Source organism: Poecilia formosa, unplaced genomic scaffold (genome assembly GCF_000485575.1).
Source record: "Poecilia formosa unplaced genomic scaffold, Poecilia_formosa-5.1.2 Scaffold136, whole genome shotgun sequence".
Classification (NCBI taxonomy): domain Eukaryota; kingdom Metazoa; phylum Chordata; class Actinopteri; order Cyprinodontiformes; family Poeciliidae; genus Poecilia; species Poecilia formosa.
This window is the reverse complement of record NW_006800075.1, coordinates 650937-671857: the sequence shown is the minus strand read 5'-3', so window position 1 is coordinate 671857 and position 20921 is coordinate 650937. Positions and strand designations below refer to the sequence as shown.

Here is a 20921-nt window from a genome sequence, read left to right as displayed (position 1 = left end):
ACAACAAAAACATTTAAATGAAGTACTTTCAAATTTGAATTTTGTGCTTAATTGTAGATGTGTCACACATAGATAATTATATTTATTTTTGCTGGTTTACTATAAGTCTGGTGATTATGGTTTACACAGAATGAAAATGCAAAAAAAAAAAAAAACAATTAGATTGGCATGAGGTCTATAATTATTATAGACTAAAATACATGGACATGTGTATAATCTGTATAATACAAAAGATCCACTTTTTGAATTGCTGAAATAAATGAACATTTTGATGACAGTCTAATTGATTTGGATGTGTTTGTACTCTAAAAATCATCTGATTTGAACTGTTAAAGACATTTTGACATAAATGTACAAGCTAGATATAATGTAATTGCAGCGCCAGAAGTGAATCACATACATTTTCGCTTTTTGTTTTGGTTTCCTTGTTTATTCATATCAGTTTAAATCTTGCCTTATCAGCTAATCCTTTTGTATTTAGTTTCTTTGCTTAATCTTACAATTTTGTGCTTTTTGCATTTGAGTTTAGTTTCCTTTGGATTAGTGTTTTGGCTTCATCCACTTGGTTATTGTTTACATCTCCGTCATGTAAACATGAGGAGACGTTTGGTCTCCTTTCACAGCTGCACCCGGTTCCCAATCAGCCACCTAAGTAATCAAACTCTTCAGTATATAAGATCCTCATTCTTGTTCTTTCTTTGCTGGATTCTCTTGCTTATTCCCATTACGTTACCTTGTAGCATGAGTCTCTTGTTAGCTCTTGCACTCCATGGTTCTGTCTTTTCCCAGAATCCCTTTGTGTCGCCTGTAAGTTTTTATTTTCTTTTCATTTTACCTCTTACCTCTGACTTTACCTGCATCTTGTAACTAAACACATTGACTCTTTCTGCTGTAAAATTTAAGGATAAAAAGCCAAATTAAGAAATATAATATGATGAACTTTGACAGCTTTATTAGTTCTTTATTTTCTTAAACTGTTTCATGAAGCACCTGAGCAATTGCTTACATTTGAGAGGAACAGCAGTAGCGACTAGATGCACCTGATATCATAAATAATGACACTTTTCAGGACAACCTTTGGACAAAAGGCCTTCCCTGTTAAGACTTGTAAGCTTTTGAACTCACTACCATTTCCTTTTAAGACCACAACTTGCATTAAAATGTTTACTTTAAGGCTTAGGAATTTGCTAAAGACAAACCAAACTGTCCGCATTTTAAATATTGTCATCTTTTTGGGTCAGTAGTTTTATGTAGATTGCTTTATAACTCTTTTTGATAATCATTTGTAATTACTGTTGATCTTATTTTCTTTTAAAATAAATGTTAAAGATCCCTCTAATGATGGGTGTTGCAATTTAGCTATGACTAGAAACACTAATGCGGGCATCATTTTATGTTTTTTGTATCTGTCCCTATCACATAAACAATAAAAATTTGAATAGATGAAATGCCATACAAAGGAGTTATCAAACCAAATAGAAGACTTAAACCTTTGAGTCAACTTTACTTATATGGCACCTTCCACTGGTCAAAAATAAAGTGCTTTTCAATTAAAAACAAACATAAACGCTGGAGATAAAAGCATACAAGAAAATATAAAAACAAAATACATATACAGCAATAGTGTTAGTTAAAATAGACGAGTCTTCAACAGCTTCTTAAATTATGACAGTCCAAAGTTGAAGGCAAAGCTTTCCACATTCTGTAGGTTTCCACTGTTTTCTCAGTTCTATATATTTTCTCTCTCTCTCTTTCTGCAGGTGTAGATGCAGACTTATTGGGTGGTTTCTTGTTTTTTCTTTGTCTTTCTTTCGTTCCTCAATTCTTATCTTTTAACTTTTAACCTTTGTCCAACCTCTCTTATTGTCTTTTCTCTCGTCTTCCCTTTCTTTTCTGTCTCAGTGTCCATTGCATTTGAAATATTCCCAAATCAATATCTAGTAGTCTTGTAGTTTGTTTCTTACTTTTTAGTGAAAATTAGACTCAGTTGATTTTGCTTGAGGCCACTGGCGTTTTGACTGCTTTTCCTGCTGTACCAGATTGATTTCCACACATTGTTAGACCCAAAATTTCAAGTCAGGGAAGTAAAGTTAGAATTAGAGGTGAAATTGGGCCAACAAACAAATAATCCAGTTTCCAGGTCCAGTTTCCTTCACTGCAGACAGCTAGCAAAAATAAATCTGAGTATGTTAAGAAAGAATATTGAAGGAGACTCATATATGCATTCATAACAACGCTGAACTATTGTAATGTATTCTGTCAATCCAGCAATGCATGTTGGGATTTGATTGAACAGGAGGTGTGAATTGTGGATGCACTGTAGACAAATCTGTTGCTGCTGTGATGTTGTCATGGACCAAATGTTTCTAACATCTTGTTGGATCTGTGGTATGAAGAAATGAGTCAGTTTTGAAGACATTCAACCTCTATCCCTTAATTAATTTATTTATATATATGAAAAATACCGTCTAGAAAACCCGCTTTGATGTAGGTCATTGTATAAACACTAGGGGGAGCTGTTTAGCTGCAGTACTGTTTGAAACCCGCAGCAGTCAGAACCGTGCTGAGCTCAGACGAGGCTGGGCGGACTCAGTTTTGTTTAGTTACATCCGTGAATGTGACCAGTTTTCAATTTTTAACATTTTTTTTATAAAGTATAATTTATCTCAATGTGAAGAAGTATTTGGAATTGTGCAAGAACACTTTCCGTTGTATAGTGTCATGCTAATTTTTATGCATGAATTCTGTTTTTTCAAGTTTTAAATCACCCTCGGCATACTTTTTAATCTTTTATTTTTTCAGAATATGAATTAAAAACTCAAATATGCACCTCCTGGATTAATATTTCACCTTCAAATTAACGAGGCCATCCGAGAACAACAATGCTAGCGCAGAAATCGTCTTAAATCTAGACTGACTTGAATAACCTGGTGGTAAAAATGCATCAACACGTTTAGCATGTAGGAGGCAGTGCTTCCATATCAATGAGATGGATTCCTTGCTGCAGCTGCAGCCTTGAAACTCAGGGTTTCTCTCTGGTGTTTGTGCAGGGCTTTATCTCGCTGCCATTTCCATCCACCTGTAATGAGCAGAAAACGCAGCTGTCTTTCCTCCAAGAAACACCCACCCACCCAATCGCAAAGCAGAGGTTACTAGGGTCTCTTTGTCCTTGAAAGCTTTGGATAAGCTGAAGGACATCATTGCAAAATAAAGAAAATACCACTTCATCACACAGAAAATACTCTAAAGAAAATTAAAAAAAATACTCAGATAGAAAGATTTACAAACAACTTTATCAAAAAAAAGGGACAACAATCCATCTACACATTTTGCACAAAAAAAAAGCCGCAGCATAATTACATCTCAAAGACGATTACATGACCTTCGTTTTGAGCAGAATACATGCTCATAGGCTGGAGGAGAATTGGAGGTATGAAGAGCTACAGCAGACAGAGTATGAGCAGATTATTAATCAGCAGATCCCTGCAGTGTTCTTTTCAATAAACATCCCTCACTCATAACATTAAACATTGAACAAATGTTGAATTTTTGATGCTGACGTCCCACGTGTAAAACTTTGGTCTAATTTATTACAAGCTATCTCAGTTTGCAGCGACATCTTGTCGCACCAGAAGGACGATGTTTGCTAGGCGATAAGACAGATGAGGTCATGTGTTTACTTTTACTTTTATACGGTTGAGTTGTTGGAAACTTTACCCATCTGCAGGTGAAATCTAGTTGTAACAAAAACAACTGTATGTAGGACAGCGTTTCTGACCCAGATTCAAGCAAAACTAATCTTCAGTTCTGTGTTTGCATAGATTCCTTCAGTTCATATGTTTTACACTGTGCTTTCAAATGAGGAGGCGATTCCTGGTGAGCTCTGTTTGTTCTCCAGGATCAGATATTAGGAGTTTCCAGTCAAATGCAATATGAATTCTTCTTCAAAGTGCATCTAATGCACATCATCTGTTTGTGAACACATTGTTTAATGAATTAAATGCGCAAAATTTGTTTCTTACAATCTTGTTTTGCAAAATCATAGCGCCACAACAATTAGCGATTAGCAAATCCAGCTTTTTTTTTTCTTTTTTTACTCTCAACCAGAAAGAAGTGCTCAGCTCATAAACAGCACATATATCTCCAAGGTCAGAGACAAATCGATCATTTGGTCCGAGCAGCAAACTGGACCCTGGCGTCCAAAGTGTTGGGCTGAAATTATTTGTAGAGCTACATGGAGCAGAATTCATCACACCCAACTTAACCACATCCTACCTCCATGTCAAGAAACCAGGAAGAAAAGCAACATGCTCATGTTTTGCACCTTGTGCAGTACCGTATATGTTAGTGGGATAAAAGTCGCAAAAGGGGCAAATAAACGGTTTATTACAGCATCTGTCATGTATGTTTTGACCACATAGCAGCCATGATGGCTTTTGTGGTGAGATATGTGGCATTTCTGCAGCTTCTTCAGAGACACAATTGGCCTCTTGGATGTTTCTCTGATTAACTCTCTACTTGACATATGTTAGTAGGCAAGAAGACTAAAACTAATCGATAAAAACAAAGAGATTTATATTCTTATATGCATTTTAACACTGTTTTCTTACAAAGTTTGAGCAGAGCACCATGGTCCCATACTGTAAATTTGTTTCTATAATGCTTGAGTCCAGGTTATATAAAGAAATACATTATTTTCTACGGTGTTGCTAAGTGACTTTAGCCTTAATGAGCAAAAACTGTCAGCTAATCCCAGGAGTTCAACTCCATAACCAATTAATCATTTGGTTATGGGGTTAATTTGATAATCAGATTTCAATTTCTGGGGCAATATTTCAAAACCAGCTTTGAATTGTTATAATACTATGTGGCACATTAGTATATTTTTTCACTCTGAAATTAACTAAAACGTCACAAGTGCAACTTGAATCAACCAAGAAGTCCTTGGACCTTTCAAGAAGGAAATTCAGCAGGAGTTCTAGTTGAGTTCAATCCCTCCCCCCCGACATCAAACTATTGTTGAATAGATTTAAAAAATAAAGGACTTTGTCTTTGCTTCGTCTACAAATTGATGTCAACTTGAAGACATCTACCGACATCTAAATGTACCAACCAAACCTGACTTTCTATGTCTTTGTCTTTGGTAAATGAAACAGAGTTTAGGGGCTATAAAATGTAACTTTCAACACATTTTCTGGGCTAACAGCATAAACACGAAAACAGGTCAACCTTAAACAGCCACTAAAGGCGTCCACAGATGTCTAATGTTTGGAGGGACCAAATGAAGGCCAACCAGAAGGTTGGATTAACTCATTCATTTAAGAATATCCAAAATGTCAAACTGTTTAATTTCTCTTACATTTAAATTTTCTTCCATTATAAAGTGCCACATTGCTTTTAAACATTTCTTTATCAAACGGTCTTTGGCTTCTGCGAGGGGAGAAAAAGGACCATCAATCGAAAGCCTTTAACTGCGATTACTTTGGTGACAATCAGAACTCCTGTTTCCCATCCAGACTCAACGTGTTGGCCAAGGAGTAAATGACGCGGCTGCTCTTCGGCGAGGTCCACGTTGGCTGCTGGCAGGACGAAGTCTCTGTCCGGTAAATTTGGGCTTGGGTCTTAAACAGGCCGAAGCGAGCGGCGAGGAGGAAGAAATCCCGTCGGAAGGTGTGGGTGAAGAAGGCGTACAGGAAGGGGTTTGAGCATGAGTTGATGGGGTAGAAAAGAACCAGCAGGAGCTTGGCGTCTGAGACGGTGATGAGCGGGAGCTTGAGGGCGGCGGAGACAGCGAAGAAGGAGATGGGCGCCATGCAGACAAAGTCGGTGAAGATGAGGACAGCCATGCGTTGAGCCACTCGGGTGTCGGCGTGAGCAGGCGCCGACGAGGGTTTGCGGTAGGTCAAGTAGATGCTGAGGTAACAACCGCAAACGCAGAAGAAGGCCAGGATGTTGAGAGCCAGTAGAAAGACAACGTAGACCTGGGAGACCACGGACTCCACATCCATCGGCAGGCAGATACTCACCTGTACAGAGATATTCAGATATCTAAAGGATTAAACGTCTCAGTGGACTTGATTCTGTAACTTATGTCATGCAATATGCAAGGTTATTTGGAAACTATTGAAGGAAATAAACTTAAAGTTGACCTAGTATGTCTCCTTGAACAGGTTAGGATGGGCTATAAAACATGTTCATTACATTATTTATTTATTTATTTATTTATTTTTTTACACAAAATCATTTTCAGATAATGAGACATTTTAGGGCCTCTTCTCACTTTAAATCCAAATAAGCCACTGCTGGCCACGCCTCCAGCTCGATGTTTACACGCACACGTGTTGCAAATACATGTGCAATTATACAACCGTACATCATGGCAAAGCAGAAGTGGAGCCTCCTGAACAACCAATAAGATTGTAGAAGTTGTCTCTGAATTGTAAGTCAACAACAAAACATTTGTCTTTTCCAGCAGCCATTGTACAGAGGTAAACCCAGCTGGCCAAAGGTGCTGGAGTTCTCCTCGGGTTGCTAGGCAATGGGCTAAGCTCCGGTGGGGTTGCTAGGTAACGGCACAGTACCCATTGAGTCACTGTAGCCCTTTAATGGAAGAGGTTTATTACCCTGTCCTGTTTGTCTTATGAATGTCTGATACAGCTGGGGTTTGTGGAAACACATGTGACTGGAAGCACCTGGTTCCTCATTTACTAAAAATAAAAAAGATAAAAATAAAAAGCTGCTCAAACATTTGCCTTCATTAGGCACATATAATTCAAATTCTATCTGCGAATCATATAATTTAAACAAATATCCAGCTGTTTTATGAACAAACAGCGTCGTGAAGGCCAAGGAGCACGTCAGACATGATCGTCCACCAAATCTCACAGACTGGACAAGCAACGCATTAATCGGAGAAGCAGCCAAGAGGCACATCGGTAACCCTGGAGGAGCCGCAGAGAACCACAGGTCAGGTGAAAGAATCTGCTACACAAATGTGACTCGTATGGAAAAATGCGAAGAGGAAAGCCCTGAAAGGTCCGATTTGGATTGCAAATTCAGAAAATATCTGAACAATGTCTATCCTTTTCCATTTATACACTACTGTGGAGTTCGTGGTTGCATCAGAGCAACATTTTACGTTCAGCTCTTGCATCTTAAAAGGTGTTCAACAACGAGCTACCTACTTTGCTGTAGCTGCTGACACCCACTGTGGGCAGCAATGCAGCCAGCAGGGAGAAGCTCCATCCAGTTGTCATGATGATGCAGGCGTGCCTCAGGCGAAGTTTGCGGTCGAGCCGCATGGCGTTGGTGATGGTGTGCCAGCGCTCCACAGTAATGGCTGTTAGTGTGAAAACTGACAGCTCACTGGCAAACACCTGTAAATCACAGTAATTTAGTATCTGAACACAGACACTGATGAGACACGACATTAATGTATTCAGGCAACATGATGTGCACACACACACACACACACACACACACACACCGTAAAAAAGCCTGCAGCTTTGCATCCGAAGCCCGTCTGCCAGTCAATGGCGTGGTTGTAGTAGCGGCCGTGAGTGAACATGTCCACGGTGGCGATCACTAGCAGGTAAATGCCCATGCAGAGGTCAGCGAAGGCCAAGTGGCACATGAGAAAACGAGGAACCGTCAGCTTGGAGTGACTGCCTACATCCAGGGCAGCGGGAGAAACAAATACTTCAGCTTGAATAAAAAAATATATATATATATTGTAGTTTCAGCGCTGCACCAGCTGCGTTGCATAGAGGCAAACTGCACTGAAAAAGGAGACTGGAGCACCAAAGCGAAAAAAATTGTACTGATTGGTGACAAGTAATTGAATGAAGTTTGTTAAACGTAATTTATTTACGTTTGTTTAACTTGACAACTTAATAAACTTAATAAATTAACTTGGGTAGACTTGATGTGATCCCTGGTGACCTATTAACACGATATATTTAATTAAGAGGGATTGGTTGTTCTCTTTTTTCAGTGAGCAACCTGCAGCTCCAGAGGTACAAGTGGCTCTTTGGACTTTACACAATGGCTCTTAATATCTTTGACTAAAAATGATAACGACATAACTTTGAAAATAGATAGAACAGATGAAGGATTTTGTTATTTTTCAGTTTTTTTTTTCTGGAATACGTTGCTCTTGGATAATTGCCACTAAAAATACCAATCAATTTTATTTTTATGTCTATTTTTGTCTTCATGAAGGGGAAAACTGTGTGCAAATATCAACATCCGATACGATCTTTTTGACGTTTTCCTTTGTAATAAAAACTCAAAAATAGGGATAGAATAATTACTATTTAAAAATTACAACATATTTTCTGTAGTTGATATTTATCAAATATGGTAAGATGTAATTTTTCAAAAGGCCAGGTAATATTTGCGGCTCTAAATCAGTTTTTATTCAGGAGAGCAAAAGTGGCTCTTTGGGTTGTAAAGCTTGCAGACCGCTGGTCCAGGCTACAGGGAGTGAAGAAGTGATGAAATTTGGTTTGTGTGGTCATTTTAGAAAATACAATCTTCCTATTGCTCTTTTTAAGATAACACTGTTACCAGGACAGTAAAAAGTCAAAATATTTTGGCACAAACACTTAAAAACTACCATTAATGTTCTTGGTAGACAGTCTTTATCAAGTTAATTACTTCTGAGAAATTAACTTGATAATGTTGTAAGTTTTTTGTGTAAGCTAAATGATTTTATGAAATTATTACTCTGTGTTATATTCTTAAATGTCTTTTAGTGACTTTATCATCAGTATGCACATCTTAAACTGCTAAAATTGTACAAAATGAATGATAAAAGAAAATCTTCTCTTTCAAAACCTCATTTAAGAGCCAGAAAATGACCCCGCAGGGCAAATTTAATGTAGTTGCACACATAGTTTGCTACACTTTTACCTAACAGCACCAGTAGAACCACCGCATTGCCAAGCAGTGCGAGAACAGAGATGATCCAGATGAGGATCCGCAGGACGACGGGGGACATTATGTCCTCACACGGATTAAAGCTGTCAGGCGTCGGGCTGCAGGAGACGGAGGTGGAGTTGGAGCAGTGCTCCCTGAAGAAGGCCGGGATGGTTTTCGCCTCGGGGTGGTTACACAGAGGGATCCACCTCGATCTGTCGAGCAACAAAGTAAGGAAAAACGTGCAGCACCGGTTGGATAAAGTATCATTCTGATGTGACCTCTACCTGTTTCTGTGCATGTTTTTGAAGGCGCAGCAGTGTGAGGAGTACGTCAGTTTGGCTATGTGGAGTTTTGTGTAGCGCTGTACAATAGGAAGCTTCTTGAGGTGATAGGCAGATTCTGCTAACAGCTTCTTCAGACCGCCGAGGATGGAGTCCGGCAGAGAGCTGACAGCCGTCTGGGAGACGTCCCTGCAAACGCAGAGAAACACAACCCGGTTTTCAGGTCATTTTCACCAATAATCCTGTTCTGAATTGCTTGCCATAGTGTTAGATCTGCCAGTAAATGCTGTCAATTATTTACTAAACGTATCCGATCCAATTTACATAAAGTACACTTAAAAACAACAAAATGACATGGCTGCAAAAACACACAATCTTACCAGGTATTTCTGCTCTTGTTTCTACTGCACATATCTTTGTGCACTTGAAATAAGACAAAACTAAATTATAAGTAACTTTCAGAAAAAAAATAGAAGCTTGTTTTAGAACAATAATTCCTTAATATATGAAAAGTTACTAGTTCCACCTGCAGATTATTTAACTCATAACAGGAAAAGCGGATTGTTATAATTGAAAAAATCTGAAAATTCAACCAGAACGTTTCTTCAATATTAAGGAATTATTTACTAAAAATAATCTTATATATATCTTGCTGAATAGTTGCAATGTATTTTTGTATTATTTCAAGTGGACTGAGGTATTTGCAGTAGAAATTAGAGCAAAAATAGCTGGTAAGATTTTATGTCTTTGAGGTGAAGATGAAATTGCTAAACATCAAGAGAATAAATTCCAATCAATTACAGAAATATAGATATTTTCACCAAAAGTTAAAAGTTATCACTAGACATGGTGAAAACATCCTTTTCATAAATTATGGGACTTTTTAAATATTTTTGGTTTCATCTTTGCATTTCAGTTAATTTTCTGGTCTGGCTACTTTTGGTATTCTCTTGATCCGTTTTTTTTTTTTTTTTTTTACATTTAAAAGTAAACATACATACATTTAAGAAAAATATTCAGATGACTAATAGAGCTGGGTGATAAACAATTTTGGGTTTTTGGAGGTTTAAGTTTTGGAAAATCTGTAATTTTTTTCCCAGCAGTACATTCATTGGGTTTCCATAGTTCAGTGTGATGTCATCACACGCAGGGCGGCCATCTTGTTTAACAAGCATGTTTCTGTTTATTTGAACGCTGAATTTAGATCAACTCTCAGATGGAATATAAAGACCAGACTAAGTTTCTCTATTTTGAAATTATGAGAATAAAGTCATAATATTACAAGAATACACTCATAACAATACAGAGAATAAAGCTGTACAGACGAAATAATATGAGAATAATGTCACAATTTTAGCAGAATAAAGTTGTAATATTAGGACAAAGAAGAAGTTATTTTATGAGAACTTCAACATGAAAACTACAAACAAATTTGAATGAGGAATACTGAGCATTTTATGAAATTATACTTTGGTATCATTTTTGTAGATAAGGAAATACTTCATGTTTCAACGCATCAGCATCAAATTATCATCAGCAGAACTTCGAAACAATCATGCAAACGACTGGGTCTGTTTCGAAGAACAAAAATCACTGTTGACGCTTTTTTCTCAGAGTTTTATGACGTTCATCTGGTAAAATTGCATCTTTATTCTGCTAATATTATGAAGTTGTTGTAGCCTAATACCCCACAATACTTGCACAACTCACGTTGAAATAAAAGCCACTTTCTGGAAATGTTTTCTTTATGTTTTAGAAAGGAAAGCGAGGAAAAAAACTTAAAATTGAAGCCATTTTATTTAAAATCTATTAAATAGACTCTATTGAATATTAGATAATTATCAATTTGAAATAAATATTTTCATACCACAGGAATTATTCTAATTTTAGAGATTAAATAAATGCAGGAATGAACCAGAACAACTTGTAAAACTGTCAAGCTGCTCCCGTTTGATTGACATGCTGGACAGTAGAGGACGTGTCTCTTCTTTGGAGGTGGGAAAATCTCGCGCATTGAAATTCGCTGCCTGCATTCGCTCACAATCTATTTTCTTTAACCTCCAATTTTAACCTTCATCCAGATTTCTGTTTTAAATAGAATGCTGACAGACTGTCAGCCTACTCTGACTTTAAAAGGTGGCGCTGAAGAGGGCGAACGATGAAGGCACGAGATAAGAGGGGATGTCATGCTTACAGCACCACCAACTCACTGGAACCCACAAAGGCATCGGGGCTGATGTGACCAAGCTGCTTGTTTCCACTCAGAAGCCTGGAAAACGAGTTAAAAGCAGAGAAATTAAACGAGGAAGTTGAAACTGCGTGCTTGTAGCTGTGCGTCTGTCTGTGACTCACAATCTGTACATCTTTGTTCCGTTGAAGGCGTCACTCGCCACCTCCTTGATGCCATTTCTGGTGAGCCGTCTGTCATCAGAGAGAGAAGCCAAAATCTCAGTCACATGGCTCAGGCGGCGAAAATTTATCCGAGCTGCTGATGCCAAACTTGCTGTTTGCACTTCCTTTGTTCCCACAAACTAAAGCTGCGCGGCCGCAGACTTTCAGCTAAACAGTTAGTAAGTGACTACTGCCTCAGCTGCTCTTTCCTCCTCTTTTCTTTTCTTCTGTTCAACAGAAGCACTGATAAAGTTGTTGGCGAGATTATGAAACCTGGGTCCCAGGGGCACAGACAAGCACTCTGAAAGCACCCCACTCATCCTACTGAAGAGCAACAGGAAGGAAGCTCAAAGCAAACACAAACGTGTAATTTGCGATTGTTCTGTGCATCCACCTACCATATTTTGTATTGCTTCATAACCATTCTGAATTATTTTATGTTTTTTCTTCTCTCTGGTCCTTTTTATAATGCTGTGGTCATTTTATGGCCCTTTTCGGGTTGATTTTTTTAATGATCATATACTTTTTCTGCTCTGCATCCCCAGAACCTGAACCAAACAAGGAGAAGCAGCATTTCAGCTCAAATCTGGAACAAACTTCCAGAAAACTGTAAAACAGCTGAAACACTGACTTCCTTTAAATTTCGACTAAACACCCACCTGTTTAGAGTTGTATTTGAAATTTAATCAATTATGAATTTAACGATGGCACTTGACTTAATGTAATGTTTTGATTGTTGATTCTAAGTTGCATGACTTTGTGTTTTTGTTTATGATGTAAAGCACTTTGAAATGTCTTGCTGCTGAAATGTGCTATACAAATAAAATTTGATTGATTTTCCTGGTTTCTGAATTGAATTTTAGAAATGCTGCATGTCTTCAGAACCACTCTGCATCTTTTTGTAATCCTTGTTTTCATTCCAACTGGACCAAGACGACTACCTTGGCTGCTTCTGAACATTTTATAACCACTTTTGGCTTTTACAGAAGCGGCAAATTAAGTGCCAGAGTGTTTATTGGCTGCAGAGGCTCGCTGATGTTCCTGCAGCTATTTGGAGCCAGAAAAACGTCACATTTCTCATTTGTGTAATTTTAACACTTTTTATTCTGTTGTATGCATGATACACAGAAACGCTAAATCCAAACATCTATTGTTCTGTCTTTTACCTAAAGACTATGACAGACATGCAAACCTGCCACGAGAAGTCAAAGTATATTTATGTGTTGGAATGGACCAGTCAAAGTTCATATCTACGCCCAATTAAAAATCTTTTTTCAGACTTGAAAACTAATGCTTTCATGTGTCCATCTAATCTGAGCTTCAGCTTTTTTTAGACAGGGAATAACTGGAAAGTATTTCAGTCTTTTGATGTGCAAAGCTGGTGGAGAGATTCACTAAAACCACCTGCAGCTAATGTGATTCTACAAAGTATTGACATACATTAATGCCACATTTCCCATATATTTATGTGTAAAACTGTTCCACTTTACAATTGTGACTACAATGTTTGTTATTTTTCATATAAAGTCTCTGCAAAATACGTTGGTCTTTGTGATGTGACAAAACTAAAAATAAAAAAAAATCAAGCGGTTGTGAAAACCTTTGCAATGTGCTTTAAAACAGCTTTGATTGAATTTAAATACAAATTACTGGAAATATTTGTAGAAAACTCTCCAATGGAAGACAGCACACATCATTTTCATGAAATTTCTGCATTTGTTTTGAAAAAACCACAAATGCAGCAAGTTGCCTTCTTTCCTGTTTCTTCTTCTGAATCAAAACTGTCACCTGTTTTTAGAAGATAAATGTAATATATATTATATTTCACCCTAACTGTCACAAACAACTCTGGTGTTTGAGGTTCTGTCGATATATTTCCCTTTATTTGTAATTCACAGAAACACACATGAATATGGATGGCTTGTCCTTTAAATGCATGAATTCCTCATTTAAACGTGTTGGAGCATTGGATGCTATTGCTTGTAAAACCAACCTGTTTCCTTTAATTTACAAACAGATGCTCCAAGTTTAGCTTGCTCCCATTTTGCAAGAACTAAACATGTGCAGTCGTTTAGTAGAGCCATCCCTAAGAGGCGCATGAATGCAAAAGGAAAATGGAAGTAGCCGGAGGGAAAGAAGATGATTATCTTACATTTCCTCAATTGGTTTTGTGCAGAGGCCTCTGAAGGCATTGGCAGGGACAGTTTCTATGTTGATGTTGTCCTGGAGGTCACTGTGCAACACAAAGGGCAAAATATATATGGAGAATAAAAAAGTCATGTGTGTTTAGCACAAACTGATCTGCAATGAGTCTGTGTGTGTCCATCTTAAAGGCGGTAAATGTGTGTGATGTCCTCAGGCCATGTGCTTTAATTCCGTGTGCCTATAAATTCAGATCCATGTGGAAAGGATGGTGTGTGGGTGTTTTAGCAAGTGCGCTCTTGCGGGTCATTTCCATCATACGCTGACACCTACAACAGAAAACCTCGGGCTGCAGACTGGATCTTGGAGAGGTCTGGAAAAATTCGCAGCCCGGTGTTGGAGATAGTTCTGTGGAAATACGACAGCCAAATGTTACTTCCTTCATTTTGTAACCAACAGGCAAGCAGGCGCCACGTGAGAATGAAACCGGGCACAACGTAGCAAACAGACGAACAATGGAGATCCTTCGAGAGTATGTCAAGGTGAAAAGGAAATAAACGCGGCTGCAGTCTAAAACTATTAGCGTTGACAGAAATTTTAACACTTATAAATGCACCGTTACTGTTAATGTGCGTTTTGCAAAGAGCTGCATGGACTGCAATAAATATTAAATAAAATTTTAACACTAAGTAGTATTTTTTTTTTCAGTGCAGCACAAACAAAGTAGTTGCAATGTGATAAATTCATTAAGAAACTACAGCTAAACTCTTTCATTATCAGAATAGAAGAAATTTTCTAGACCAATTTTTATCTTAATGAAACTTTTTTTTTTTAATTAAGATGGAAATAGTCAGTTTTACTTTGTGTTAGTTTAGTTCTGTCCTGTAGCTGGACACAACAAATTTGACTTCAGCTTCAAGTGCTCGCAGCACATAGACACAATGTGTAAATACATAAACTTTAGAGGGAATAAATGAACAGTATGCACAAGTATTTGCAGCCAGTTTTTCTTTAGAGGATTGTTGTGCAAATATGCTTATTCTGTTTCAAAGCAGAGGAGCTGATTGCTTAGGCAATAAGGTGTTTATTGTGTTCATTAGAGAGACAGCCTCTGGGAAAAAATGTGTCTTTGTCTGATTTTTTGAAAATAGTGCTTTGTAGAGTCAAGCTTAAGTTAAGCATCTAAACAGCTCATGGAGGTATTGATGCTACTTGTGCAAGAGAAGATGCTCACCATGACATTTTGTGACAATAACCTACATTACTGAATCTCATAGGTTTTTCTAATGTTGTGCAATTCTTGTGCAAACTCTCAGAAATATTAAATTACTTTTGATGCCTTTGCAGAAAAAAATTAAACAGATGTAGTTTTAATATGTATGAATCAAACCCTAAAACACAGCAGAAATGATGAAACCGGAAAAACAACAAGAAAAGTTATAAGTTATTGAAGCAACACAGGCCAGGTGTGAGGATTGACAAAGGTCTGATGTGCAAAGAAAACAGGGCAAGATGATCTGATGCAAACTGGGGAACAGATAGCAGAAATACTGAAGTACATGAAGCAAAAACAAATTACACCAGTCAGGATGGTCTAAAGGGGAGAAAAGAGAGCTAAAATATAAAAACAGATCTAGTACAAAGTTTGGAGAACCAGTCAAATCCGAACCACTACAACACAAAGCACAAGTAAGGAAACCTGCAGAGATTTTCACAAACTCTTATATTTGACATGATGATGATCTCTTCATTCTGTTCTCTTCACAATGTTCTCCTAAATAAAGTATAGTGCAACAAACTGTCCTTAAAAGTCTCGTAATTAATACAAACACACGCTGAAAAAAGAAAACAGGTGATCCAATTAAGTTTATCCAAGTAAATATGTTACTTTTATTAGTTGTCGCATTAGACAAATGTGATTACATGTAATAGATTAAATCAATTTCTTTAAGTTGGAGCTTCGTTCTCTTTTTCAGTACAGCTTAATCCATCATCTAAGAATGAGATAAATAAGGCACAGCTGGCAGAAGATGGAGAGCTTTAGCTCAAAGAAGCAGCTGAGATGCTCAAAGTTGCTCTGGAGGAGATGCAGCTAACTTCAGGTTGGAGAATCTGAAAACAGGCCAAATGTTAGTTTTGCTCGCCACAAATCTGGTCTGAATGGAGGATAAACCAAAAGTCCTAACAACTAACATCTGCAGTTTGCCTCAAGCCAAATGGGCGTCACAATAAACAAGCTGCCTTCACACAAAACTCCATGTGTGGCATTTGATGTTTGTGGTTATAAGGGACAAAGTTTGAAAATGTTTAAGACACCAGGCAAATGTACACAAATGTTGGGCATAATAAGTTACGTACGAATCAGAACCCGACCACAGAAAGGTTTTATTTGCAATTACGAAAAGGTATACGACGATTGACAGCCTCTTCTTGGGATCAGCTTTCACGTCAGACTCCAGTAGAGATTGCTTTCCTGGATATCTCAGCTCCTCAGAGATGTGACTTATGTAAAGGGAAAAGTCATTTTGCGGGGATTGTTGCACCCGCAGGACCATGGAGAGGTGGACTCTATGCTCTTTAAACCTGGGATTATGACGTCACAGAGTGAGGAAACTCTGGAAGCATCGTAAGCTGGTTCACATGCCCCAATCCAACGATCAGGTTTCACCTTGAGGAGGTGAGCGAGTCATTTTCCTTTGATCCAAAACTCAGCGCTCAGGCGAAAAGTTCAGGTCAGCCACACTGAGGGTCAGAAAGCCAGAACAAATCCAGAATCCAGGTACATGTAGCAGAAGTCAGAGCAAAGGCAGAGAAACTCACAAAGCAGCAACAGCAGCACAGGTGGCAGCAATCAGGCAGCCAACAGGGGTGGGAGGGGCAGAGCAGGAGAGCAGCGTGAAACACTGAAATCATGACAGTTGGACAATATTACGAGTCGTTTCTCCAAAAATGCTTGACCCTTTTGAGGCTCGTTCCATGAATATCTGTGTGAGCCGAGATGTCAGAGACTCTGCTTAAAGTCTCTGACAGTAAGCAGAGACTTTAAGTTTGGTGACAATAATCGTCAAATGTCACCAAACTGTAAACATATTTTAAAAAGTTAAATGACTAAACAAGCAGTGCGGGCTTGTTTTTCTAATAACGTCAGCATTCCAGTGTTTTAAAGGCGTTCAAGTTCCTTTACAATGCATATTTACAACTCATTTTTACCCATTTCTCCAACAAACTCAGTCTGACACAAATGGAAGACGAATGGAGGATAAATTTAGGCACCGAGCAACCATTGCATATTTTCTGATATCTGAGCAACAAACAAGCTTAAATTAAGAAAAAAAAAATGTTCCAGACGCTGATTTATGTCTCGATGCTGCACTAAGGTGCCCTTGTTTAGACAAACAGTTTAAAAATATATTTTTGTCACCACACAGAGCCGAGTTTTTGTGTCCCAGTTTTTCACAAAATGGGCCACGCTGAACGATACAGATGATAGAATCCCTGAGAGACTAAAGCAGTGAGCAATGAATCACATAATTGGCTACTTGGAGATTGTTTCACAAATATAAAAACAATTCAATTACTTGGAAACTATTAGTGTTACAACTATGGAGTTCGGGGTGAATAAAACTGTGGGAAAATCTAAATTGGTGGTTGGATGTTTGACGCTTGATCGGCCATCAGGGGGATCCGAGCTAATTAAATAATCATGGATTTGGTTGTGTGGGTCCTCAGAAGTAGGCTCGTCAACCATGACCTACTTTGAACTCACAATTAGTTCAAAAAATTAAAAAAACAAAGTGTGAGAGCACTCACAGACGGCGAAGGCTCACAATGTTCCTGAAAGCATCTGGATGAATGGATCTCAGGTGTTTGGATTTGGTTATCTCTCTGAAAGAAGCAATTTGTCAGTTGCACACTTTAAAAACATAAAAAATCTAATATATCAAAACTAACTGCCTGTTGTACCCACATTTCAGCGAGCTCTGGGAGATCGGAGAAAGCGAAAGCTTTTATCGTCTCTAAAGAGAGATTTTCAGAAATGTAGCTGAAAGAAGCAGAAGAACATGACACGTGTTTAAAAATAAGCCTCTTTGGGCCTCATTTGCACTTATTGTTAAGCATATTTTGTTTCCATTATTCTGACATGAGGAGACTCCTCAGAGTTTCTGGTTCTTCTTGTTCCAGGACAAAGACTAAACACGTGGCTGTTTTGGAGGAAACAGGATGCACAGGGTTAGGGTTGAGATGCGAATACTCACACGTCGGAGAGCTGAGGCAGACCGGCAAAGGCAGATGCACCGATGCTCTGCAGGATGTTGTTCTGCAGGATGAAACTAAGATGGGAAGTGACAGAAAAGAAATAAATATATTACTAAAGCAGAACTCACTGGTATTCTCTGCAAAAACTGTCCAACATTGATAGAAAGTAAAAGAACTGATTTTTTTAATGGATATTTGGGGGATGGCTTCCCAGTCTGGTTCTATTAACATAATCCACAAGTTTAAAAATGCATTTCACTTAATTACAATATGATATAAAGATCTAATTTATTATGTTTTGGATTATAACCTCATATAATATCATAAATAAAACAAATTTGTTAGGTTTTTTTGGAGGGGGGGCTCTAGTTTGGGGAATAAAGAAATTCCTCACCCGTTAGATGGTCCACAAAATAAAATCTATTTCCTTTATAAAGCAAAACAACAGGCAAGTTAAAATAACACAGTCTGAGGTGATTTAAACTGCTAAAAAAGTAAAGTACAAAGAAAACAATAATCCTCTATAATAAAAAAATACAGATTCTGATGGTTCATGAAAAAAAAAATCTGAATAAAAGGATCAGTGATTACCATGGCAACACAGACTGTCCATTCACATATCATCACCTTCCTGGAATAATGACACAAGTCTTTTTTTTTAACCAAAAGATGATAAAAAAAAAAAATCACTTTTGGGAAAAATGACTAAAGTGTCATGGGGTGGTGTTGGGAGGTGGTGGTGAGAACGAATGCTGAGACCCAGAGGATGGTGATGATGATGATTTAATAAAGAGAGCTCAAACAGTCCAACACAGGCGGCACGGCAGAGAGTTTAGCACATAGCTAATTACCGGTAGCAACTGAAAAACTGAATAAGAGAGCTAACCAACACAGGACTTTACAGTACGACTGTGATGGATGGCAGGCAGGCAGGCAGGCAGGCAGGCAGGCAGGCAGGCAGGCAGACAGACAACAAATGACATACGAGAGGATCCGACAAGTGACAAAGACAACAGGTGGGACTAAATACACAGGGAGGGTAATCAAGGAATGAGACACAGCTGGGAGGCAATAAATGGGAAGACACAGAAACAGAGACTCAGGACAGAAACTGAACACAGAAAAACCTTAAAATAAATACACAGAAACACAGATCATGACATAAAGCCATTATTTTAGGAAGGTGACGATATGACATAATTATGAAGCAAAGACTAAAGGTGATGAACGATACTAGCCAAAATGAAAAAATATGTTACGCCTCCTGACACTCCCCTTATCCAACCACCGTCACCAACAAATGCATCACATTTATCCTGTGATTGTTTTTCTTCGTTTTATTTTCTTCTATTTTTCTGAGCCTTTTTGAATCATTTTTTTTATTTTCATCATTTCTGTGTAGTGCAGTAGTTTTCTGTCTTTTAACATTTAAATAATAATTATTTTTTTGGTCTTCCTCAGGTAACTATGCAGAGCATCAAATGAAAATCATGAGCATCAAACTCACAGCTTTGTGAGGCGATGCAGGCTGGCGAAGGAACGCTGCTGAATCTCTGTGATCTGCGTCTGCTTCACTTCCCTACAACACCATTAAAAAAAAAAACTGTAAACATCTGGGAAATTATAGTGAAATGCAGTTGAGTACATTTATTTTTCATACAATAAACGGAATGCGCACAAAAAAACATGAATGAGCTTCACAGGAGCATCTTGGCCAAAGTGACAGCAGTAAAGTACAAATGCATTAATCGTCGAATGTCACTAAACTGTAAACATATTTTAAAAAGTTAAATGACTTAAGTTAGTGAGACATATTGTTGTGGGTTTGTTTATTTATGTTTGGAAGGGCTTGCCATACTCTATTAATGTGGAACACATTGTTAGAAAACTGCTGCCAAATAGGTTAATTCCTTTAGATTTAATTTCTGTCTTTTTTTCTTGTGTCCTGTTTTCATGTCTCCACTTTGGTTTGTTTCACTGATGAACACAGCTCCCTTTCTGTTAATTATTCACCTTCCCTCTGTCTCCCTGCTTTGCTTTCCTTCACAACTGTTCCAAATTCCTGCTCCAACACACCTGAGTCAAAAGGCTGAATTACCGCCTAGGCATGTTGGCGGGTTTCACAAAAACCTGGTTATTAACCAGACTTTTTATTCAGGGATGCGTCTGAAAGTTGCAGGTCAGGGGCATGTGAAATATGAAGAAACATGTAACTCAAATTCTCTCTGAAAATGTAAAAAAACATGAGGTACATTCACGGGGCTTTCATCATTTTTCAAAGTAAGTATTTAAACACTTAAATTCTTAAATTTGTGTATTTTACAGTTTACAGTAAAATTATGTGAACTGAAACGGAGCAAATTTGTCAGCTTGGAGATTTTTAAGTATAATTTAAGATGAAACAATGAAGGAGGAAAATAATAAGCGACTCATTTTGAGAAACAAACGTCTTTGCACTAATGATGTGTGGGAGAAGCGGAGCAGGTTTTATCTGGATTTCCCTCCTGAAATGGCCATTAGTAGCTGCATAACTGTGAATATCACAACTCTTCCTGAGCCTTGACCTTTGACCAGACAAGAACACACACATACACACACGCACACACATGTTTGCATGGCTATCTTTGTGGGGACTTTCCATTGACTTCCATTCATTTCTACAGTCTAAACCTTACCTTTACCCTTTTCCTAACCCTAACCATCACATACCTAACCCTAACCCTAACCAAAACTCAATTCATACCTTAGCCCTAAATCTGACCCCTGACCCAAAAACAGGGTTTCCCCTTGTGGGGGACCGGAGCCTGGTCCCCCACAAGGAGCAATTGCTCCCCACAACGTAGTATATGTCAGGAAAATCGTCCCCACAAGGTATTACAAACAAACGCACACACACACACACACACACACACACACACACACACACAC

At 38.1% G+C, this 20921-nt stretch overlaps 1 protein-coding gene and 1 long non-coding RNA gene across 4 annotated transcripts in view; both read right to left on the bottom strand.

Moving 5' to 3' along the window:
* Positions 1-3499: 3499 nt before the first annotated feature.
* Positions 3500-20921, bottom strand: part of fshr (follicle stimulating hormone receptor) — a 24589-nt gene continuing 7167 nt past the window's right edge. Inside the window, exons 3-15 of one of the 3 annotated variants that reach the window (XM_007562414.2) lie at positions 19501-19572; positions 17993-18067; positions 17704-17778; positions 17547-17621; positions 14070-14144; positions 13747-13827; positions 11556-11624; positions 11398-11472; positions 9207-9392; positions 8914-9134; positions 7487-7668; positions 7185-7376; positions 3500-6026 (exon numbers count right to left, since the gene is read on the bottom strand). In XM_007562414.2, coding sequence (XP_007562476.1) covers positions 5493-6026; positions 7185-7376; positions 7487-7668; positions 8914-9134; positions 9207-9392; positions 11398-11472; positions 11556-11624; positions 13747-13827; positions 14070-14144; positions 17547-17621; positions 17704-17778; positions 17993-18067; positions 19501-19572 — 1912 coding nt within the window. In that variant the 3' untranslated portion in view covers positions 3500-5492. The remainder of the gene's footprint in view (positions 6027-7184; positions 7377-7486; positions 7669-8913; positions 9135-9206; positions 9393-11397; positions 11473-11555; positions 11625-13746; positions 13828-14069; positions 14145-17546; positions 17622-17703; positions 17779-17992; positions 18068-19500; positions 19573-20921) is intronic. The other 2 variants (XM_007562415.2, XM_016676622.1) reach the window with 2 other exon arrangements.
* On the bottom strand, positions 16103-17538 carry LOC107837372 (uncharacterized). The gene is made up of 2 exons (XR_001663393.1): positions 16851-17538; positions 16103-16759 (listed from the first exon to the last, which is right to left on the bottom strand). It is a non-coding gene; the product is annotated as an uncharacterized LOC107837372 (long non-coding RNA).